Source organism: Scyliorhinus torazame, chromosome 21, assembly GCF_047496885.1.
Source record: "Scyliorhinus torazame isolate Kashiwa2021f chromosome 21, sScyTor2.1, whole genome shotgun sequence".
Classification (NCBI taxonomy): Eukaryota; Metazoa; Chordata; class Chondrichthyes; order Carcharhiniformes; family Scyliorhinidae; genus Scyliorhinus; species Scyliorhinus torazame.
Window position 1 is genome coordinate 127,809,808 of NC_092727.1, and position 25,304 is coordinate 127,835,111.

The window sequence follows — 25,304 nt, forward strand, 5'->3', positions numbered from 1 at the left end:
CGCTCTCGCCGACAAGGTACACCACGCGTCCGTGGCGGCGACGCTGAAGATCTGGGGGCTGTGGAGGCGACACAGGGGCGAGGTGGGAGCCTCGGTTTGGTACCCGATTCGGGAGAATCATCGGTTCGTCCCGGGAAGGATGGATGGGGGGTTTCGGAGCTGGCATCGGGCAGGGATTAGAAGAATGGGGGACCTGTTCATCGATGGGACGTTTGAGAGCCTAGGGGCACTGGAGGAGAAGTTTGGGCTACCCCCAGGAAATGCTTTCAGGTACATGTGAGTGAGGGCATTTGTGAGGCAGCAGGCGAGGGAATTCCCGTTGCTTCCGGCACGTGGGATTCGGGACAGGGTGATTTCGGGTGTATGGGTTGGAGAAGGCAAAATTTCGGCGATTTACCAGGACCTGAAGGAAGAGGAGGAGGCCTCGGTGGAGGAGTTAAAGATCAAGTGGGAGGAGGAGCTCGGGGAGGAGATAGGTGAGGGTCTGTAGGCTGATGCCCTGAGTAGGGTTAATTCTTCCTCCTCTTGCGCCAGGCTCAGCCTAATACAGTTCAAAGTTACTCACAGAGCGCATATGACAGGGGCGAGGTTGAGTAGGTTCTTTGGGGTGGAGGACAGATGTGGGAGGTGCTCGGGGAGCCCGGCAAATCACGTCCATATGTTCTGGTCGTGTCCCGCGCTGGATGGGTTTTGGAGGGGTTTTGCGAGGACTATGTCCAAGGTGGTGAACGCCCAGGTCAAGCCGAGCTGGGGATTAGCATTATTTGGGGTATCGGACGAGCCGGGAGTGCAGGAGGCGAAAGAGGCCGGTATTTTGGCCTTTGCGTCCCTGGTAGCCCGGCGGAGGATTTTGCTACTATGGAAAGATGCGAAGCCCCCTAGTGTGGAAGCTTGGATCAATGACATGGCAGGGTTCATCAAGCTGGAGAGGATAAAGTTTGCCTTGCGAGGGTCTGTGCAAGGGTTCCTCAGGCAGTGGCAACCGTCCCTAGAGTATCTCGCGGAGCGTTAGGAGGAGGTCAGCAGCAGCCCGGTTGGGCGGGGGGGGGGGTCTTTTGGGGTGGCGTTTGGGTGAAGGTGTTTTTTTCCCCTATTTGTGTTTTTAAATGTTATATGGGGGGTTATTGTATATGGGGGAAATCCAGTGTATAATTTCTGCTTGTTGTGTTCTTGTTTTTTTCTTCTTGTTGGGGGGGGGGGGTTTGTTGAAAATTTGTTGAAAAATTTGAATAATATATTTTTTTAAAAAGGTGCTCCAAGGTTATTAAACTGAGCTGAATGTATTAAATAAAATGCTCGATTGTGCTGTACATTAGAAATTAACCTTCAGAATCTGGCTCCAAATCACACCCAGAATGAATTGTGGCTGTCCTATTGCATGCAGTGGCCCTCAGAGTTTTGTAGGTGTGCTGAACAGAATGTGTCCCACTGTTGCTGCAGAGGTGTGGGTGGGGTGCTCCTCGTACATTTGAGCAGATGATATGACAAAGGATGCGTAGTGGGAGCTGTCCTCTGCATCTAACCTGCAAACAATTTATACTGTTCCTGAGTGCCAAAGTTCTGATTTTAACTTGTTCCTGCCTTTAGTTCGAATGAGGAACTTACCTAGATCTTTCCCATCCTGAACTGGACATCTAGAATACTAAATCGGAGGTAGCAAAGGCACCTGCTTAAAGCCAGCAGGGTTTAAATAAAACATGATAATGTCAGTGGGGCCTATCTACTAATTCAGCCTTAAGTCTAATGGCTACCTCGGCAGGATCAAATCCGGCAGGATCTGAAGAAGGATAATTTTTTATTGATTATTATTGCCCATCTCTAATTGCCAGTGAGAAGGTGGTGGTGAGCTGTTGCTGTCCATCTGGGTGAAGTACACCCACAGTGCTGTTAGGCAGGGGATTTTGACCCAGTGACAGTGAAGGAATGGCGATGTACTTCCACATCAGGATGGTGTTTGACTTGGAGGTGGACTTACAGGTGGTGGTGTTCCTATGCATCTACTGGCCTTTGTCCTTCTAGGTGGTAAAAGTCACGGGCTGGATTCTCCGTCAGCGGGAACCTCCGCTTCGCCGGCAGCGCATTCACGCCCGCGGATTTACCAATGGCGTGGGGGTGCTCACAATGGGAAACCCCATTGGCCGGGTGGGGGATGAAGGATCCCGCTGCCAGTGGGGGCACACCGCACCAGAAAACGGGTGCGATGGGACTGAGAATCCCGCCCCACAGATTTGGAGGTTAATGTGGAAGGAACCTCGGTGAAAAGCTGCAGTGCATCTTGTGGATGGTATAATGGGTGAAATTTTCCAAACAGTGTTCAGAGTGCTGCATCAGGTGAGAAAAACAGTGCGAAACTGTTATCCCGCCAGATCAAATAACACTCTGTGCAATTTCAAAGTGTTGGCAAGGATCATACAGCTAAACCTGTCGGCAAAGCCAGCATCAGAGATCGAGACATTATCTTTAAAGGGAGCCCCGATCTCAAATTGAAGTTAAAGATTCCCCTCCCCCATCACCGCTGGCATTGGGGCATTCGAGGCCCCTCCCCCGACAAATCTAGTCACACCACCCCCAGCCATGCCAATGCAGACATCCTCCTCCACCATCGCATCCCCTCCGCCACATAATGGGAAGCCTCCATTGGAGTTCCCTGAGGTCTGCTGGAGACTGTGCTGGGGTACTGCCCGGCCATGTCCCTCCCCCTCCCCCCCGGGGGCTATACTCACCTCTGAACCCCCACATTGTCATCATGACTGTTTCCCATTTTTGGAAACCAGCAGTGATTCCCCCCTGGTGTGTCACCACACTTGCAGTAGTGTGCGGGAACATTAGGCAAATCCGGAAGCGATGGCATAAAGCCGTTTTTGAATATTAAAATCCAAGCAAATGCACGGTCATCAGGTTCACCCCTCATTGGGCGTGAACCTAATTACATCACAAAGTGAGATCTTCCTGGCGCAAATCCCACAATGGTTCTTTCGCGGGTGTTGGCGGCCATAATGGGTTTTGCGACCGCAGAGAACGAGGCTTTGGTTGCCATGTGGGCCCCAAAGGAAGGAGTGGATTCTTTGGGCCTTCCTGATTCCCAGCTTTTTCCCATCTCATCCTTCCTCCCAACACCTCACTTTTTCTTTTCTGGAATCTTCTGCCAAGCAACATCCCCCTGGATCCCTGCCAACTGTCATCTGATTTTAGGCATCTTCCTCCTGGAGGAGGAGAATATTTATTGCAGCAAAAAACACAGCAGCTAATTTTGTCCATATGTTTTGGGCTTGTCCGAAGTTTGGGGAATTCTGGCAGGGATTTGCCGACGGCATGTCGGAGGTTTTGAGGTGAAGGTGGTCCCGAGTCCAGGAGTGGCGATCTTTGGTGTGTCAGAAGACCCGGGAGTCCAGGGGAGAGAGAGGCCGATGTCTTGGCCTTTGCCTCCCTGGTAGCCCGGAGATGGATCTTATTAGAATGGAGGGACTAAGGGGCCCCCGAAACCTGGAAAGGATAAAGTTCGCCTTGAGAGGGTCTGTGGAGGGGTTGAGGGTGGGGGGAGAGCGGTAGGTGGCGATAGCCACTTTATGACTGAGATAAGGAGGAATCTCTTCTCTCAGATGGTTGTGAGTCTAGCCACAGAGAGCTGTGGGGGTAGAGTCCTATATTTAAGGCTGAGATAGTTAGATTCTTGATCAGTAAGGGAATCAAGGGTTACAGGGAAAGGGCAGCAAAGTGGACCCGAGGAATTTTGGATCCGCCATGGTCCTATTGAATGGTGCAACAAGCTCGAGGAACCAAACGGCCTACTCCAGTTCCTATTTCCTATGGCCTTATGGTCTTATGAGGCCTGTGACTGTTGAGCAGGCCTGATGTACATTTACCAGGCCCATTTGTGAAGAAAGGCCAATTAAGTGAAGCATCCGAGGGGCCAGTGATGCCCTTTTCTCCTAGGGCAGAAGCATGGAAACAATTGTGTTTGAATGGGCTGAGTTGAGTGGGCTGAATTGAGGAAAAGGAAGTGGAAGAATGATACAAAATAATTCCTGGTGATCACAGAATCATAGACTGATAAGCACTGAAGGAGATTACTTGTCCCATCATGCCTGTGCCAGTTTCCTGGAAGAATTATTCAATTAGAGCTGGAACAGTATTATCATTGCAATAATAGCCTTAAGCTATTGAGATAAATGTAGCTGTTTTCTCATTTCCTCCCCTGACATTCTGATAAATCCCCTCTGTACCCTCACCAAGACTTTGACATTCTTCCTTGATGCAAGAACCAATGATAATGAACATTTCTCACACTATAAAGTTTTACAGAGTTCATCAGGCAGTGGCTGCAGAATTTGTATTTATTAATTTTTGAAAAACGAAATCCACCTTTAAAGCTACGTTTTTTTCTTCTCAGACCAGCCTAGCTCCAGAAACAGCGACCAGTCCGACCCAGGGAACAAGCGAGACTGAGAAAGAGTATGTGGAGAAGAGTGACGAACTACCTGACGGCAGCACTGAGGTTGATGCAGGACTCAATGCCATGGAGCATGTTCATGGACTCTGTGTGTCAACCACAGCCTCAGAAAATCAAAACCCAACCCAAACACAGGCAAAGGAATTAGATCAGAACCAGGATTGGTTTGAAGACGCGGAGAAGTCTGAAACAGAGGCAATTGGTGAATCTCAGCCAGGCATTCCACCAGAGAGTCAGCAAGAGGTTGAACTAGAGTCCCAATCTCAGCCTGAATCTCAACCTGCGACCTATGCCCAGACAATGGTTCCGGAGGAGAGTCAGGGAAAGGTTCAGTCAGAGTGCAAGGACCAGATTCAGGCAGCTGTTCAGGAGCAGGTACAGCAGGAGGCCCAGGACCAAGCTCAGACAGAGGATCTAGGTCAGGCTCCAATCGGATCTTTGGCTCATCATGAGGCCGAGGACCAGAATCAAGCAGAGGCCTGTAATCAGGTTCAAACAGGGCCCCAGGACCAGGTTCAGTCACAGGCCCAGGACCAGGCACATCAGGAGGCCCAGCTCGGGGAGCAGGATCAGCTCCAGACCCGAGAACAGGAGATCCGGGAACATGTTCCGCCAGAGACTTGGGACCAGGTTCAGGCAGAGACCCGGGACCAGGCTCAGCAGGAGGCTCAGCACCACGCTCAGGACCAGGTTCAGTCAAAGGACTGGGACCAGGACCAGGCTGAGCAGAATGCTCGGGACCATGCGCGGCCAAAGAGCCGGGACCAAGGTCAGTCAGAATATTGGGATCAGGCACAGCAGGAGACACAGGCCCAGGCCCAAGCAAAGGCTTGGGACCAGTCCAAAACACATGCCCAGGGCCAGGCACATCCAAAGGCACAGAAAGAGACCAAGCCAGAGGCACAGCCATTAGATATACAGTCAGAGATCAAGTCAGATGCTGAAACCCAATCAGAAGCCCACATCCAATCAGTGACCCAGGCAGAAAACCAGTTCCAGGCAATGGACAAAATCTGTGGAGAGATCATAGATGAGGCCCAGGAATGGACGCAATTTGTACCCAATTCAACTCTGGAGAATGGAAACTGTGTAAGTATAGAGGATATTTCACCAAGATCTATTTTCCTTACTGGTGTGATACACCTGAGTGCCTTGCTAGGCCATTTCAGAGGGCAGTTAACCACAGCTCTATAGATCTGGAGTCACAGCTAGGCCAGACTGGTAAAGACTGCAGATTTCTTTCCCTAAAGAGCATTAGTGAACCAGATGGAGTTTTAATGCAAATCCAGAGGTTCATGATCCGAATATTGTTGAGTTCTGATAATCACAGTTCGGAAAGATGTTAATGGTCTTGAGAGGTTGCAGAGGTAGATTTATCAGGATGGTTTCAAAGATAAGGGATTTTAGTTACAAGGTTAGGTTTGAGAAACTGGGGTTGTTCTCCTTGTCTGAAGGAGTTGAGGGGAGACTTGATAGAGGTGGACAAAATTGTGACAGATTGGGATATGGTAAACAAGGAAAAACTGTTCCAATTAGCTGGTTGTGCAAGGACTAGGGGACAAGGATTTAAGGTTTGGGGCAAGAGGAGGATTTTCTTTTGACACAGTAAGTGTCAATGACCTGGAACACTCTGCCTATGAGGGTCGTGGAAACGAACACAATGAATAATTTGAGAAGGAAATTGGATAGGCACTTAAGGGAAATAAACTTGCAGGGCTAACAGGAGAGGGACAGGGGAATGGGGAGTAACTGGATTGCTCTACAAAGGGCTGACATGGACTCGTTGGGCTGAATGACCTCCTGTGTCATAAATTACAATGATTATTAATGAGACTAGCATTTTATTCCAGTTCTCTGTGCTGTATTTTCATTTTCTAGAGGATTTGACTTTTCAGCATTGAGACAAGCTTATAAGTCAAGTGACAAATGATAAAATAATGATTGGAAACACAAATGCTGGGAGCTCTCAGTTATTTCACAGTTGCAGCATCCACAGCATTTGCCTTTACAAACAGCGAATAGCATTTCTAAGCATTGGGCAAATTATAATCCACCAAATAATCAGTTTTCAGGTGCAGTGGGACTGGCTTTCACTTCCTGGCAAAGCCAAATTAATTTAATCTGATCATTTGACCTGAATCTGTCTCCTTTTTGGCGTTAGCAAATGATCCTTCAGAAATGCCTGTTGGTGTTATTAGGGGTGGATGGTGCGTAGGGCGGGCAAGGAATGAGTTAAGACTTGATACTTGTCAAGAAACACTGATCAGACTGTGGCTCTTCGCTGTTAAAAATAAAGGACTGAAGGGTGACCTGATAGATTCTGAAAGGGTTTTTAATCGGATTGATGTAGAGGAAATGTTTCCACTGATTGGCGAGACCAATGCCAGAGGACACAAATATAAGATGGACACGAATAAATCCAATCAGGAATTCAGGAGAAACTTCTCTGCTCAGAGAGTGCTGAGAAGGTGGAGCTCACTACCACAAGGAGCAGTTGAGGGGAATAGCATAGATATATTTAAGGGGAATTTGGGGAAACACATTAGGGAGAAAAGGTATGAGGTCGGATTTGCCACCTCCCGCTGCCGGTAGCGGAATTCCCGATGCGGCGGAGAATCCAGCATCAGCCAGAAAGCAGGTTCGGTGCCCTGCCCCGATTCTGGTCCGACGTTCCAGTTCCTGTAGGGGGCGGCATTGAGTTTCACACTCTGCACCAGCGGGCAGATGCAAATAGGTCAAATTGACCCGCTTGCGTCCTATTAATGGGATGAGCACCAGATTCTCCAAGCCTGCGTGATTCTCCCGTTCTCTGGACCAGGATTCACGTGGGTGAGAATTGGTGCAGGTATTTGCCAGCATGGCCCTGATGAGCTGGACTTCGCGGTGGGCCAAGCGGGAACTCTTTTAGGGAGTTGCCCCAAAAGTCCATCAGAGGACCCCCCTCTTCCTCTGCAATGCAAATCCTGCCCACACCATCCCCACCAGAGGACCCCTAACAGAGACTCCCCCATGACAGAGACCTCCACCATAGACCCCCATAACAGAGACCCTGACCAGAAACCCTTCCATAAGAGAGACCCCACAAGAAGCCCCCCATTACAGACACCCCCACCAGAGACCCCCCAAAAGAGAGACCCCTACCAGAAATACCCCTATTACCGAGACCCCATAACAGAGACCCACCCGAAACCCCCCCATTACAGAGACCCCCACCAGAGACTGCCCCATAAGAGAGACCCCTGCCTAGAAGACCCCCGTCAGAGTCTCTCTGTTGCAGATAACCCCACCAGAAACCTCCCCCCCCCCCAATACAGAGACCCCCAGAAACCCCCCCATAAGAGAGACCTCTGCCTGGAAGCCCCCCATTACTGAGACCCCTGCCTGGAAGCTAGAGAACAGACAGAGACAGTGGAAAAAAAATCACTGCTTGAAAACTCACCTGTGCAACACACCTGCTGGTTTGGGCAGAGAAAGCATCACCTGTAAATTTCTAGAAAGGGAAACTCATATCAGCTGGGTTTAAACACCCTCAGATCTTTGATTTGCAAGACTTTCATTCATATAAATGTCAAATTTATTTTATTAGGCGATGATAGCCAGCTGTGAAATTAACCGCAATGTTTATAAATATCAAGCTATGATTGACAATTCTTAGAACACATCAAAGACAGTTAAGTGCTCCACTTCCTCTTTTTCTCTGCATAAAGCACTTAATTGCCTTAGATATGGTCCAAGAGCTGTCAATGATAACTAGATGTTCTTTTCTGGTGGCGGCTATGTGGTGAGCAGTCGCAATCATGGTGGTTCCTGCCAGGATACTTTAATTTCGGCCCTTTTTGCCCGGTTCATTGGTGAGTTTTGGGGGGGTGATGGGATAGGGTCCCCTCATAAAAGTAATTCCCAGAATGTACAATACAAGGCAGAAGTTGGGCAAGGGATCGTCGCCAGACTCAGAAGTTCTTGAGCCTTGTGGGGGAGGGAGACATGGCGGAGGCTTTGGCTGCATCGTTGGTCTCTCCTTGATAGACTGAGACTTTGGCAAACCTCTAGACGGACAAATTTAAGAAGCAGCGGCAGGCAGCTGCGGAGGACCTAGAAAGGCAATGGACGGGGCTTTGGGTGGAGAATGCCTTGGAGAAGATGGATCGGTGGATAGAGGAGCAAGGTGTAATGATACAGAAGGTTGAGATTGGATTCTCAGACCATAGTGACCGGATTGTTTCCCTGGAGGCAAAGATGGTGTTGCTGGCTGAAGAGTATAAAACGTTGAAGGCCAAGGTGGATAATCTGGAGAACCGGCAGACGGCAACATTGAAGAATCGTTGGGCTACTAGAGGGTCTGGAGGGCTCAAACTAAGCGGACTAATTGTCTAAGATGTTTGGAAAGTCCTCTCCTGAATTGGACCGGATCCATCGGTTGTTGAGGTGGAAGCCCAGATCTAGGGAGCCACCACAGACGATCATCGTCAGGTTTCAGATGCACCAAGACAAGAAACGGGTCCTGAGGAGGGCGAAAGACCATCAGGACTGTAGATGGGAGATGGGAGAGTCGTGTCATCAGAATATACCAGGACATTCGGCAGAGCTGGGAGTTTTGTACCGTGGGGAGGACATGAGATTGTTATGGGGCTTGGGTTTTGAGTGTTTATTTCTGGGCAAAGTTGCAGTTTGTATATTGTACTGTTGGGAGTTTATGGGAGTTGGGTGTTTATTTTCCTTTACTCTTCTGTATTAAAGTTTTGGGGGAGGGAGGGGCAGACCCGTGGAGATTTGTGTGTCTGAGGGATAAGGAGTTTTCTTTTTTTCCTCACGTCCATTGGGACTACTCTTGGATTGAACCAGCATCAACCTTTGAATGGGACCTTTTATGAACATGGGGAGAAGGCCAGTCTGTTAGTGCACCAACTAAGACAGCAGGCTGCCTCCTGGGAGAAGGCGCAGATCAGGGCAGCAAGTTAGTTTCCGCCCCACAGAAGGTTACAGAGGCGTTTGAGGCCTTCTACGAAAGCTGTACAAAACAGAGCCCCCAGAGGAGAGATCATCATGGTGCAGGTTTTGGGTGGGTTGACCTTCCCGGAGGTGGAGCAGGAGAGAAGGCATGAGTTGGAGGCATCGATAGGGCCAGAGGTCGTGAACTATATTAGCTTAATGCACATGGGCAAAATACTGTCCCGGGTGGATTCCCTTTCGAATTCTACAGCTTGTGGGTCAGTTGGTCCCTGTTCTGCTGGATATCTTTAACGATTCCACATCCCAGGGATGTTGCCAACCATGTTGGTATGGGCACTGATTTTCTTGATGCTGAAGAAGGACAAGGATCCCAGGGAATGTGGGTCGGATCGACCTATTTTGTTGTTTTTGGCTAAGGTGTTGGCAACGTGTTTAGAGTCCTGCCTTCCTGGGGTGATTTCAGAGGAGCAGACTGTTTTTGTGAAGGGCTGGCAGTTATCAACCAACATTCGGGGATTGTTAGACGTCGTGTTGTCACCCTCCTTAGGGCAGGAGCCAGAGGTGATTATTTCAATCGATGCTGAGCAAGCGTTTGATATGGTTGAATGCGGATACCTCTTCCAAATCCTTGGAAGGTTTGGCTTTGGGCCAAAATTTATATCATGGATTAGGTTTTTGTGCAGGGCCCCACTGCAAGTGTGCTTACTAATGCCCGGAGTATGGGTTATTTTCAACGGAACAGGGGTATAAGGCAGGGGTGTCCATTGTCCCCATTTTTGTTTGCCTTAGCAATCAAGCCGCTGGCCATTGGGTTGAGGTCGTCCACAAAATGGAAGGGGATATTGCCTGCAGGGAAGGAGCATAGAGTTTCCTTATCTGTGGATGATTTGCTACTGCATTTCATCGACACACTGTACGTGGGCGAGATAATGGAGTTGCTCAGGAGTTTTGGCTCCTTCTCAGGGTCCAAACTGAATTTGGGCAAAAGTAAGTATTTTCTGTTGAACCCCCCTGGGGAGGGCACTGATCTGGGAAGGCTGCAGTTTCATCCGACCAGGACTAGCTTCCAGTACCTGGGAATCCGAGTGGCCAATGACTCGGTCTCCTCCATAAATTTAACTTTTCTGGTTTGGTGGATGGGGTGAAGGCAGATTTGAAAATGTGGGATGCCCTTTCTCTGACCTTAGCGGGGAGGGTACAGACGGTGAAGTTGAATATTCTCTCGAGGTTTTTGTTTTTGTTCCAGTGTCTCCCAGTCTGTCTTCCCAAGGCTTTTTTTTTTACAGGGTTAATAAATTGATATCTACTTTTGTTTGGGCTGGTAAAATTCCTTGGATTCATAGGATGTTTCTGCAAAGGGATAGGCAGTCGGGGGGGTTGGCGCTATCTAATCTGTTATGTAACTACTAGGTGGCAAATATTGATGAGGTGCAGGGGTGGTTTAACAATCCGGACTCTATATGGGGCAGATGGATGAGGGTTCATGCATAGGGTTGAGTCTGAGGGCCCTGATTACTGCACCACTCTCATTTTCCTCTGTTAGATTCTCTTTGAGCCCGGTGGTGATAGCCACTTTGAGGATTTGGAATCGGTTTAGGCAGCATTTTAAATTGGGCTCCATGTCACTGCTGGCTCTGATTTGTAGGAACCGTAGGTTTGTACCGTCTGGCTTAGATTCGTCGTTCAGGGCATAGGAGAGGGAGGGGTTGGGGAGGTTTAGGGAAATGTTTCTGGAGGATAGGTTTGCCGGTTTGGATGAGTTTTGCGAGAGGTTCCAGCTTCCGGTAGGGAATCTATTCAGGTACTTGCAGGTGCGCGACTTTCTACGTAAGGAGAACCCTTCATTACCTTCGTACCGTCACCCTTGCTCTTGGATTGGGTTCTGTCTTGGCCGAATTAGGAGAGGATAAGATTTTGGATATTTATGGGCAGTGGTGTCGACAGAGCAGGCTATGTTGGAAGAAGTAAAAGGGAAATGGGAGGATGAGCTGGGTTTGGTTTTTGACGGGTGTGTGTGTGGAATGAGGCTCTTCACAGGGGCAACTTCACCTCCTCATGTGCGAGGTTCAGACTGATCCAGATCAATGTGGTGCACAGCGCACCCGGATAGGGTGCATATAAATGGGTTCTTCTTGGGGTTGGAGGATAGGTGCGAGCAGTGCTCTAGAGAATCACATGTACATGTTTTAGTCTTGTGCCAAGCTTGCCAGCTTCTGGGGCTCCTTTCATGGATTTTGGGCATTCAGCTGGAGTGCCCGCTGGTGGCCATTTCTGGAGTGTTAGGCTCGCTGGTGCTGCAGATGGGGACGAGGGTATATGTCCTAACCTTTGCCTCGCTAACAGCCTGGGGGCGAGGTCTGCTTGGGTGGAGGTCTCAGGTGCCACCTCAGGCCTCGGCCTGGCTGGGGGACCTGATGGTTTTTTTGTATTTTGAGAAGATCAAGTATACCATGAGGGAGCCGGTGTAAAGGTTTGACGAGCTGGCCGCCATTTATCACCTTTTTCAGAGAACTGGTTACCGTCAGCTGTTAACAGGGGGGTTTTGTCTTTTTGTTAAGGTTTTGCCTTCTTTATGGACGGTGGACGGTTGAGGGGGGAGGGGGGTGGGGTTCAGGTGGGTGTAGTTTGTATTGGGGTTATTTTGTTACAATGAAAATCTTTTCTGAACAAAAATATTTTTAAAAATTGTTTGCTAGATTATTCTAAACATTGCGGTTGGGCAGCACGGTGGCACAGTGGGTTAGCACTGTTGCCTCACGGCACCGAGGTCCCGGGTTCAATCCCGGCCCTGGGTCACTGTCCGTGTGGAGTTTGCACATTCTCCCCGTGTCTGCGTGGGTCTCACCCCCACAAGCAAAGATGTGCGGGGTAGGTGGATTGGCCACGCTAAATTGCCCCTTAATTGGAAAAAAAAGAATTGGGTACTCAGAATTTTTTTTTTTTAAATGGCGGTTACTTTCACAGCTGGCTACTGGTGGAGGTCTCTCTTATGGCAGTCGCTGGTGAGTGTCGTTGTAATGGGGGTCTCTGCTGAGGGATCGTGGGGGCTTGTCGATCACCTTCATACAGTGTGGGGGGGAGGGTTGACGTAAAATCCCATGGTGGGTAGAATTGTGATGCGGGCAGGAGCTCAGTCGTGGACCTCAAAATGGCAGCCCAATAGCGGGATTCACGATGGAATCCCACCCAAGCCCCACCATGCATAAATTTGCATGGCAAGGAATCGTGAACCGCCTTTGGTTTGTGTTCCCACCATGAACGTAAATCAATTATCCATTTTGGTAGGAATAACAGCAAAAGGGATTATTATTTAAATGATAAAATATTAAAACATGCTGCTGTGCAGAGAGACCTGGGTGTGCTAGTGCACGAGTCGCAAAAAGTTGGTTTACAGGTGCAACAGGTGATTAAGAAGGCAAATGAAATTTTGTCCTTCATTGCTAGAGGGATGGAGTTTAAGACTAGGGAGGTTCTGCTGCAATTGTATAAGGTGTTAGGCCACACCTGGAGTATTGTGTTCAGTTTGGTCTCCTTACTTGAGAAAGGACGTACTGGCACTGGAGGGTGTGCAGAGGAGATTCACTAGGTTAATCCCAGAGCTGAAGGGGTTGGATTACGAGGAGAGGTTGAGTAGACTGGGACTGTACTCGTTGGAAGAAGGATGAGGGGGGATCTTATAGAAACATATAAGATTATGAAGGGAATAGATAGGATAGATGCGGGCAGGTTGTTTCCACTGGCGGGTGAAAGCAGAACTAGGGGGCATAGCCTCAAAATAAGGGGAAGTAGATTTAGGACTGAGTTTAGGAGGAACTTCTTCACCCAAAGGATTGTGAATCTATGGAATTCCTTGCCCAGTGAAGCAATAGAGGCTCCTTCATTAAATGTTTTTAAGCTAAAGATAGATAGTTTTTTGAAGAATAAAGGGATTAAGGGTTATGGTGTTCGGGCTGGAAAGTGGAGCTGAGTCCACAATAGATCAGCCATGATCTCATTGAATGGTGGAGCAGGCTCGAGGGGCCAGATGGCCTACTCCTGCTCCTAGTTCTTATGTTCTTATGTAACGGCGATTCATCTTTGGCAGGAGAACATTGGGTGCGATTCACCCACAAATGTGTCATTTTGAGCGAGTTTGGTGGGGCGTTTCGAGCCGGCTTTTTGGGTGAGATCTAGACCGATGTTCACCCTCATTTAGCCGTTTTGTTGGGCCTTGGGGATTTTCTGCCAGGTCAAGCTCACACTTAGAACATTTCCATCAATGGGGAGCTGAACTCGCTGGCGAGAATGGCTCCTCAGAGATTGGGCCGCCATTTTGAAAGGGTGGCCTGATCTCTAAGTGAGCTTGAGGGTCCCCCACAGAGCCCACCCACCAGCAATGCCACCTCCTGCAGACATGGGTATTAACCTTCCCCCCCCACCCCCCCCAAGTGAGGACTCCCCGCTATCTGGATGTTCAGGACCCCCCCATTATCGGGCCCTCCACCCCTTCATGCAAGTCCCCCCGACCCCCATTCACCTCTCCAACCTTTATGTGACCACGTCATACCCTCTGATTCACTCCCCTCCCCCACCTTCATACACCCCTTTCGAGGACATGACTCCCCACAGGCCCTGACCCTTGACAGTACCAAACTGGCACCCAAGCAACCTGGCTCCCTGGAAGTGCCAACTGTACACTCTGGCAGTGCCAGGTTGGCATTGTCATGGTTACAGGGTGTCGGGGGAGTGCCAGGTTGCCACCCTGTCCTGCCCCCAATCACCCGGGGGACTCCGAGATCCCCCTGTGCTGCCATCATGCCTGGTCCACGCTTGTGTAGTGTAAATCAGTACTAATTGGCATCCAGGTGTGGCCTTGCCAGTGCAGCTGTTGACTCCCTGGTGCTAGGGTCAAGGATTTCTCAGAGCGGTGACAGAACATTCTGGAGGGAGAGAGTGAACAGCCAGTGGGCGTGGTGCACATCGGTACCAACGACATAGGTAATAAAAGGGAAATAAGGACAAAAACAAAAGACAGAAAGGGGAATAAGAAAAGTGATATGCAGATAAACCAGATTCAAAAGGGCCAGGGTGAAAAATATTGGGAGCAGGACTAGTAATGTTAAAAAGACCAGCTTCAAAGCTTTGTGCCTTAACGGGTGGAGCATTCGCAATAACGTGGATGAACTAATCGCACAAATAGATGTGAACAGGTATGATATCTTCGGGATTACGAAGACATGGCTACAGGCTGACCAGGAATGTCCAGGGGTACTCAGTATTTAGGAAAGACAAACAAAAAGGAAAAGGCGGTGGGGTTGCATTGCTGGTTAAGGAGGAAATTAACACAATAGTCAGGGAGGATATTAGCTCCAACAATGCGGAATCCGTGTGGGTATAGCTGAGAAACAGCAAGGGGCAAAAAAACATTAATGGGTGTCATATATAGACCCCCAAACTGCAGTGATGTTGTTAGGAATGGCATTAAACAGGAAGTTAGAGACGCATGTGATAAAGGAACAACTGTAATTATGAGTGATTTTAATCTGCTTATAGATTGGGAAAATCAAATTAGCCACAACAGCATAGAGGAGGAATTCCTGGATTGTATACGGGATGGTTTTCTGGACCAATACGTTGAGGAGCCAACTAGAGAACAGGCCATCCTAGACTGGGTACTGTGTAATGAGGATGGAATCATTGGAAATCTAGTTGTGTGAGACCCCTTGGGGATGAGCGACCATAATATGATAGAATTTTTCATCAAAATGGAGAGTGAAGCAGTTGATTCTGAGACTAGGGTCCTGAATCTTAACAAAGGAAACTACGATAAAATGAGGCGTGAGTTGGCTTTGATCAATTGAGGAAAGTTACTTAAAGGGATGACAGTGGATAGGCAATGGCAAACATTCAAAGAGCGCATGGAGGAACTGCAGTTGTTTATTCCTGTCTGGCACAAAAGTAAAACGGGAAAGGTGGCGAATCCATGGCTTACAAGGAAAATTAGGGATAGTATTCAATCCAAGGAAGTAGCATATATATTGATCAAGAAAAAGAAAAGGTCTGAGGATTGGGAGCTGTTTAGAATTCAGCAAAGAAGGACTAAGGGATTGATTAAGACGGGGAAAATAGAGTATGAAAGTAAGCTTGCAGGGAACATAAAAACTGACTGTAAAAGTTTCTATATGTACGTGAAGAGAAACAAATTGGTGAAGACAAATGTAGGTCCATTACAGTCAGAAACAGGGGAATGTATAATAGGGGACAAAGAAATGGTTGAGCAACTAAATACATAGTTTGGTTCTGTCTTCACAAATGAGGACACAAATAAGATACTAGCGATGTTGGGGAATGCAGGGTTTAATGAGAAGGAGGAATTGAGGGTGATCAATATCAGTAGAGAAATGGTGTTGGGGACATTGATGGGATTTTGAAAGCTGATAAATCTCCAGGGCCTGATAATCTACATCCCAGGGTATTGAAGGAGGTGCCTCTAGAAATAATGGATGCATTGGTCGTCATCTTTCAGGATTGTATAGACTGCGGAACAGTTCCTGCAGATTTGAGGGTAGCTAATGTAACTCCACTATTTAAAAAGGGAGGTCGACAGAAAGCAAGGAATTATAGACCTGACGTCAATAGCGCGGAAAGTTCTAGAATCCAATATTAAAGATTTTATAGCAGAGCACATAGAAAACAGTGGCAGGATCGGACAGAGTCAGCATGGATTATGAAGGAGAAATCATGCTTGACAAATCTACTGGAATTCTTCGAGGATATAACTAGTAGAGTTGATGAGGGAGAGCCAGTGGATGTGGTATATTTGGACTTTCAGAAGGCTTTTGACAAATTCTCGCATAAAAGGTTAGTGTGTGCAATTAAAGCGCTTGGGATTTGGGATAGTGTATTGAGATGGATAGAAAATTGGTTGGCAGACAGGAAAAAAAGAGTAGGAATTAATGGGTCTTTTTCAAATTGGCAGGCAGTGACTAATGGGGTACCGCAGGGATCGGTGCTGGGACCCCAGCTATTCACAACATATTTTCGTGATTTAGATGAGGGAACAAAATGTCACATCTCCAAATTTGCAGATGACACCAAGTTGGGTGGGAGGGTGAGCTGTGAGGCGGATGCAGAGATCCTTCAGTGTGACTTGGACAAGTTGAGTGAGTGGGCAAATGAATGGCAGATGCAGTTTAATGTGGAGAAATGCGAGGTTATCCACTTTGGTAGCATAAAGCAGGAAGGCAGACTATTATCTGGATGGCCATAAATTAGGAGAGGGGAATGTGCAATTAAGCCTGGGTGTCCTCGTACACCAGTCACTGAAGGTAAGCATGCAGGTGCAGCAGGCGGTAAAGAAGGCAAATGGTATGCTGGCCTTCATTGCGAGAGGATTCGAGTACAGGAGCAGGGATGCCTTGCTGCAATTAATCAGGAGCCTTGGCGAGGCCACACCTGGAATATTGTGTGCAGTGTCTTCTTATTTGAGGAAGGATGTTCTAGCTATAGAGGGAATGCAGTAAAGGTTTACCAGAGTGATTCCTGGGATGGCAGGACTGACGTACGAGGACAGATTAAACCAGTTAGGACTGTACCTTGGTGGGACTGGTCTAAGTTAAAGGTGATATAGTTGGATGCCGGGCATACAACGCATCCGTCACCTCCCGGATGCACCTGTGGGCTGAAGATTGTAAAATTCCACACAGGTCCCACTCAAGCCCTGGAATGACCCGGTGGCATAGAAATCTAGTGCTGCAGTGACCTTCACAGCCACCGGGAGTAGGTGTTCTCCTCCTTCACAAGGTGCCATCTCCTCGAGGGGGTGGCACAGGTGCTGCACTGTCTCTCTGTTGAGACGGAGTCTTCTGCAGCATATGCTGTCCATCAGCTCATAAAAGGACAAATGACTTCTGCACACATTGCCACGTTGCTGGCCTCCCCTTCTGGCCCCTTCCTCAGCCTGTTGGGCTGCAGGGCCTCACGGTGTGCAGCGGCCCCTCACACATGTGGTACCGCCTCCAGCCTGCATTGGCCCTTCTGCCTTCTCCCTACCTCAGCTACGACAAGCACACTGAGGGAACCTCCGCGCGATCAACTCCAGCAAACCATTTTGTATCTGAAAGGAATTGGAGAAGGAGCGAGACCAACAATCAGTTAGGCCTTCCATCCCGGGACCTTCATATCTCCCAAGCCTCCCCATCCTTACCATGAGGGCAGCACGGTAGCATAGTGGTTAGCACAGTTGCTTCACAGCTGCAGGGTCCTAGATTCGATTCCCGGCTTGGGTCACTGTCTGTGCGGAGTCTGCACGTTCTACCCGTGTGTGCGTGGGTTTCCTCCGGGTGCTCCGGTTTCCTCCCACAGTCCAAAGATGTGCGGGTTAGATGGATTGGCCATGATAAATTGCCCTTAGTGTACAAAAAATGTTAAGTGGGGGTTACTGGGTTACGGAGATAGGGTAAATACGTGGGCTTCAGTAGGGTGCACTTTGTAAGGACCGGTGCAGACTCGATGGGCTGAATGGCCTCCTTTTGCACTGTAAATTCTATGATTGTCCCACCTTCTCTCAGGGTGTCATCCAGTTGTGCTGGCAAACCTCGCTCTGCACACTCCCGGCCAGATCAGGAACCCTTAGACCCCAGACCTCTGCCAGCAACATTAGGAGGTCATGCTTAGCTGTCCTCTGCTCATTCAGACCTACCCTTTGTTTGCGAGATAGTTTTCAGTGTTGAAACCTGTTCTTTAGTGTTTGATTGTTGGCAGCTGCCTCTGTGGTGTCGACGCTCCTACAATACAGGCACATTGTTCGGGCATTCAAAGGTTGCAGTTCATCCGGTCCACTAATCATCTCACAGACAGGCAGCCTGTTTCTTCGAGGAGGCACTTGAGAGTCCAGGAGCGTGAAGTGCTTTCACAAATAACAAGGCTAAACCCTCCTTTGAAATAGCCTTCAGCTGTGAAGCTAGAGGCTGCTCACAGTCAAAGGGGGTGAAACTGAGTTTTTGGATTGGGATGGATTTGTTTATTGTCACGTGTACCGAGGTACAGTGAAAAGTATTTTTCTGCGAGCAGCTCAAACAGATCATTAAGTACATGAAAAGAAAAGGAAATAAAAGAAAATACATAATAGGGCAACACGAGGTATACAATGTAACTACATAACACCGGCATCGGATGAAGCATACAGGGTGTAGTGTTAATGAGGTCAGTCCATAAGAGGGTCATTTAGGAGTCTGGTAACAGCGGGAAGAAGCTGTTTTTGAGTCTGTTCATGCATGTTCTCAGACTTTTGTATCTCTGCCCGATGGGAGAAGTAGGAAGCGTGAGCAGGCCGGGTGGGAGTTTCATAAGAGGAGCTGCAGCAGGGCTCTGTCCTGGGAGAGCTTGGCAGGACAGACAGGCTGCAGCTCTGTTTGCCCCAGTTATAGGTCTCCCCAATTTTTAAGGATGGCTTGACGCAAAGCCCCTCACCCCCCGGCCCAGCGACAACCCTGACCTGGACTCCTCCTGCCTCCTGCACAACCCCAACCCCATCGATAGCCCAACCCCCCCCCACCCCACCCCTTGTTCACACCCCACCCGAGCACTGGGGTAATAGTCCCGGTGCCTTTGAGCTGCATCCTGATAAATGGAAATGGCTACTCACCTCTTCGCTCCTCCTTGATAGTCATTACGCCAGGTACCCGTTTTTGTAGATGAGTGCTAAACGACGCCTGCATGACTTCTCACTGGAGAGTTGGGCAACTCGTGGGGGGGCCACTGCACTTGACATCAATCTCACTAAAGAGATTTAAATGAATGCAAATTAGATTTGATTACCTTGTCGCGATTTTGGGGTAAGATCCGGACCTCGCCATCGAGTGAATTGCGAAATGGTTCACCCCATCTCGATTTGAGTCCCTCCTACAATTTACCTAGTGGACCTGGATCGGTGCCAGGTGCAGCGCAGTGGGGAAATCGCACCTTTGGATTCTAAAGGTTCTATTTACGCTATATTAACCACCAGGAGAGGTTTCAGTCCGACCAGATTGTTTCCTAGCAAAGTACAATTTATTTTAAAATAATTTAGTGCAATGTACTATATACATTAGAACTTTAGGCTGAAATGGTTCGACAAAGTGAGGTGAATGGACGTTCATGTGGAATATAAACCCTGGTATAGATTAGTTGGGCTAAGTGACCTGCTTCTGTGCGGTAAACTCGATGTAACAATGTCGTATTTACCATGAAGAAGTCAGTATTTAATGCAGTCATTCCCTATCATTGTAACTGAATTTTGTGGGGTTGGGCAGGGATTCTTAACCCTGCGTCTTCCCCTCGGTTTCCCATTTCACACCATGAAGAAAAATTCATGCCATAAACTAAATTAATAAAAAATGTTGTTAATTTACAAAAGTAGAATGGGTGAAGTTGTAATAAACTGGTGAAGTTGGGGTTGTTCCCCTTCAAGTAGAGAACAGTAAGAAGAGATTTGATGGATGTGTTTTAAATCATGAAGGATTTAGATAGAGTAAATTAAATAAAGAGAAAGTGTTTCCAGTGCCTGAAGAGTGAATAACCAGAGGTCACAGATTGAAGCAGATTGGCAAAAGAATCAATGGTGACATGAGGGAAAACCTGTTTATGCATTAGGATTTGGGGATGCACTGCCTGATAGGCTGGTGGATACAGATTCAATGGTAGCTTTAAAAAGGGAATTAGATAAATAGAGGAAAAGAAAAAATTGCTTGGCTATCTGGAAGAGTCAGGTTGTGGGACTAACTGGATTTGTTTTGGAAAGGGCTGCACAGACGTGATGGGCTGTATGGTTTGCTTCTGTGCTGTGTATTATTCTATGATTCAATGATAAGAGAGGTTGTCCAGTGGTCACTGATTACGTGTCACTCTCCTAAATAGGCCAAGCAGTGTCAAAAGTATTCCCATACTTGATCAGTACTTGCACTGCCGTAACTGATCTCAGTAAGGTTTATTACAAGTGACTGTGGGTAGACAGGGGTTAAACCTGACCAGGATCCTGATCTCGATGTGGCTTCAACTCTTCGATGTGCATTATTGTATTTATATGATGCATATGAACATGCTTCAGCGGTGTGGACTAATATTAAAACTAATTGTATCTGTTTGTTTTAATTGTGTGGGGTACGGTGTTGCATTGTATCTCTACGTACTGTTGTGTAATGTATTTGTCATGTTACTAGTAATCCAAGATGTCACTGGGCACCAGGAAATTATTTTGTTATAAAACTACTCACATTGTTACATCCATCAGTGTGATTGCAGCAAGGAGGTTTCCATTGTTAAGTTGGCAGTAATGGATGATGTGTTTGATGCCATTGTTAAACTGCTCCCAACTCCATCATCTTTTTACCTTAGTCCTGACAATAACTTAAAATGTTTACTTTTCCATCAGAGTGCTGCTTTGGAGATCCCTGAAGAGCTGGACACCAAGAGCATGTCATCACTCGTCAATGAGGAGGAGCCCAAGGACGCATGCAGCATCACATCAGTAAAAAGCACGGAGAAAACTGGGAGTTCAAGCCAATTGCAACCAGAGCCACAGATCCACCAGAAGACCTGGTGCCCACCTAACTTCCAGTTCCAATTCCAAACCCAACCTGAGACCCAGACCCTTCTAAAAGGTGGTTACAAAGGCAGGAGAAGCACTTTTGGCAATCACTACTTTACGTCACAAATGATCAAAAGGATGTCCATGGCTCTGAAACACAATCGTAATCAGGTGTGCCCCCCAAGTGATGTAAATTACTGTGTGCAGACTGATACAACAGAGACATCAAACAAAATCCCCAATATGATGGAGGAGATTTCCAGCACAGTTGCAGACCAACACAATTCCAATTGCATCTGTTGGAAACGGAACGCAAGTAAGTGTAACAAATATTTGTATGTTTTTTTGAGCTGGAACCACTCATCAGAAAACGGTCAATAAAATATAGGTCAGTGGGTCTGTTGCACCTGAACTGACTTGTTAGGACTGAGTGTTACAAGAATTTCCCAGACTTTGATTCCTAGGAAGATTAGTAGATTCCAGTACAAGGACACAGATGAGATTTTAATTCCGGGATGGAAAAATAAGTGAGCGGGGCCCATTATGGATGTTAAGACGTTTCCTATGAGAGACCTCATGATTTTAAGAGTCAGGTCTCATTAATATTTTGTCAGCCAGCTGCCTACCTAAGGAAACAGAAGAATTAGTGAGTAATTAAGTACCTAAGAAATAACTGTCAGAGTAGGCCAGATGGTCCCTTGAGCCTGCTGGTCCATTCAATAAAATTGTTTCTGAATTTCTACATTAACTCAAATTTCCCACTCTAGCCCCATATCTCTGGATTTCCAGAAATCCATTGATCTCAGTGTTGCCGATCTATCTATTCTGCTCCCACAACTCTTGGGTGTAGAGCATTCCAAAGATTTACAACATTCTGAGTAAATACATTTCTCCTCATCTTAGTCCTAAACAACCAATCCTGAGACCAAAACCCCAACTTCTGGACTCCCCAGCCAGTGGGAAACAATCTCTCAGTATCTACCCTGATAAGCCCTCTAAGAGCTCCCCTCTCATTCTTCTACACACTTAAATATGTACATTCCGGTGGCGCAGTGGTTAGCATTGCTGCCTCAAGGCGCTGAGGACCCAGGTTCGATCCCGGGCCCGGGTCGCTGTCCGTGTGGAGTTTGCACAGTCTCCCCGTGTTTGCGTGGGTTTCGCCCCCACGGGGGTTAGGTGGATTGGTCACGCTAAATGACGCCTTAATAGGAAATAATGAATTGGATACTCTAAATTTAAAAAAAAGTTATTATTGTCATGAAAGAACTTTTGCTTCTTCTTCTTTGATCAGCCATGATTGAGGGTGTTATGCTCGGGAGGCTAAATTGCCTGCTCCTGGTCCTAGGTCATGTGTTCTAGGGAGGAGGTGCTCTGGCTGATTTTGCAATTCAGCTCTTGGTCTGTAGCATTGTAGGTAGCAGATGAGGAACATATCAGCCATGTTAGAATGGCGGAGCAGACTCGATGGGCCGAATGGCCTAATTCTGCTCCTATATCTTATGAACTTCTCTGTGCATTATCCATAGTCATGTAGAACTGCTCACGCTCCTTTGCTGCTCCAAAATTGAGCCCCCAAAACATTTCACCCAGTGTTTCACAGGTGTAGGAATGAGAGATGAAGCAGTAAATTAGTGCCGAAAGGGTTGCCAACTCTGGTCATATTCCTGGAGATGTCAGCACATGACGTCTTGCCTCCTATCACCACTTTGCCCCACATTGCCACCGTTGGCCACCCGATCTGCCCACCTGTCACACATTTGTGCACCAGTCAGAATGTGTGTAGACTCTTCATTACTAATTGGATGACTCTTCACTGTCAGCCAAATAATGTTTATCCCCACATCTGATATATTCTTTACCCAGAAAATGATGAGACTGTGGAACTGGATAGCACACAGGGAGGTTGAGGCAAATAGCCTATTTATTTAAGAGAAACTACATGAGCACATGAAGGAGAAAGGAACAAAGGGACATGATTACGGGGTGATCCAGAGGGATGGAAGCCGGCTATGTGAAGTACAAGCATCGGGAGGTTCCAGTGGTCCAATTGGCCTGTGTCTCTTTCTACACCCAATATCTTGCAATAACTTCAGTGGAAGTTCTTATAAAGTGAGGTGAGAGATTGTAGAACCTGCCTAGGAATTTCCTGGTGCAGGTGCCAGTGATGGATTTATAGTTTGAATTTCACAAATTCATGAGAATTATTTAATTTGGCTGTTTAATTGTATGAATCAACCGCATTCCACCACAAAAATAAAAGCAAACTACTGCAAACGCTGGAGATCTGAAATAAGAACAAAATGCTGGAAACTCTCCAGTAGGTCTGAGAGAATGTGTGGAGTGAACTTTTCGAGTCCAATATGACTCTTTTCCAGTTCTGAAAATGTTAATGCTTTCCTGAAGTATGGGTTTAGGCACGGTGTTGGAATTGGAGCAGAGAGAGCTTTGCTTTACTAAATTTTAATGTGAATATGTGGCAGCCTTCTGTCTCGTTAGACGATGACTTGTACCCTGATGGTGAACTCTGTCTTAAACCTTGCCCGGTGGGAGTCAGGAACCCTACTCTGGCCTGGCAGTCCTCTGCCACATTGTCTGAAGATGAGGAAGATTTTAACAAAGCATTGTAAACCAAGGACAATTTGATTCTCAACTCCTTTAAGCAACTGAAATTTTCTTGTGCCACAGATAGAATCTTCTCTGTGGGCCGATTACTTAACGGTGATTCGAAATCCTGCTTCACGAATCATCGCAAGCTGCAGAGGAAGCAGGTTACCGAAATGTTTCATAACACATTTGTCAACTCAGAAAATGTCACTGAGGATAAGAGCAGGCGGAATCTCTGTGTTGTGTCCCTGAAGGCCCCCACAATCCAGCGCCTTGGCTGTGCCCATTTCACTAAACCTTCATTGAGACAAAAGGATCTAAACAACCTTGGCAGGTAAATGCGCTGCTGATCTTGTGTGTGTTGTTTTTTGGTTTCCATAATCTCTTAATGACAGCACCTTACCTGCCCCATTATGGAGAGTCTCTGCTGGACAATGCACTATGTGGACGCTGGGCGAGGATAAGAATAGATAGAAGATTTGGTTATAGTCCAATAGGATTGATACCATCTAACCTTAGACATGAACACTAAACATTAGGTGATTTAGAATGATGCTGACAGAATTGTATCCTAGCCTGAGTTAGTACTAGAAAATCCGCATGTATGTGAGAATGTGTGTGCTTCTGAGTTTGTGTGTGTATGAATGTGTGTGCGTGTGAGTTTGTGTGTGTTTGTGAATATGTGGGTGTGAATGTGTGGGTGGGTGTCTGAATATGTGTGGCGGTGTGAATGTGTGTGTCTGCATAGTGTTTGTGTGAATGTGTGTGCGTGAACGTGTGTGTGTGCCTGAATATGTGTGTGTGAAATCATGTGAGTGTGTGAATGTGTGTGTCTGAATATGTGTCTGAGAATGTGTGTGTGAATGTATTTGTGTGTGTGAATGTGTGTGAATATGTCTGTGTGTGAATGTGTCTGAATATGTGTGTATGAATGTGTGTGAGAATATGTGTGAGTGTATGAATGTATGTGTGAACGAATGTGTGTATAAATATGTGTGTGTGTGAATATGTGTGCCTGAATGTGTGTGGATATGTGAGTGTGCCAATGTGTGTGAATATATGTGAATGTGTGTGCATGTGAATATGTGTGAATGTGTGTGTCTGAATGTGCGTGTGAATGTGTGTGCGTGTGAATGTGGGTGTGTGTGAATATGTGTGTGAATGTGTGTATCAATGCATGTATGTGTGAATGGGTGTGTATGTAAATGAATGTGTGTGTGAATGTATGTGCATGTGTGAATGCTTGTGTGAATGCATCTGTGTGAATATGTGTGTGTGTATATATCTGTGTGTGTATATGTGTGTGTAAATATGTATGTGTGTCAGTATGTGAGAGTGAATGTGTATGTATGTGAATATGTGTGAGTATGTGTGAGTGTGAGAATATGTGAGTGTGAATGTGTGGGAATGCATCTGTGTGAATATGTGTGTATATGTGTGTGAATATGTGTGTATATGTGTGTGAATATGTGAGAGTGAATGTGTGAATATGTCTATGTCAATATGTGTGTGTGTTTGTGTGCGAGTGAGAATGTGTGTGTGTGCATGTGTGTGAATGTGTGCATGTGAATTTGTGCATGTGAATGTGTGTGTCAATGTGCGTGAGTGTGAATGTGAGTGTGAATAGGTGTATGTGTGAGTGTGATCATGAATGTGTATGGGTGCGAATGCTTGAATGTGTGTGTGTGTGAATATTTGAGCGTGTGTGTGTGAATGCGTGTGTGTGTGTGTGAATTGGAATGTGTATGCGTGTGT

The 25,304-nt window shown here is 47.1% G+C and overlaps 1 protein-coding gene across 5 annotated transcripts in view; it reads left to right on the top strand.

Annotated features, from left to right (window-relative positions):
- LOC140398633 (uncharacterized) overlaps window positions 1-25,304 on the top strand; it is a 77,554-nt gene that overhangs the window by 50,657 nt on the left and 1,593 nt on the right. For all 5 annotated transcript variants that reach the window (XR_011937521.1, XM_072487525.1, XM_072487524.1 and 2 more), the window contains 3 exons: window positions 4,391-5,539; window positions 20,790-21,261; window positions 23,631-23,883. Coding sequence is in view for 4 of the 5 variants with exons in the window: in XM_072487525.1 (XP_072343626.1) it covers window positions 4,391-5,539; window positions 20,790-21,261; window positions 23,631-23,883 (1,874 nt within the window). In the remaining variant the exon portion in view is untranslated. The remainder of the gene's footprint in view (window positions 1-4,390; window positions 5,540-20,789; window positions 21,262-23,630; window positions 23,884-25,304) is intronic.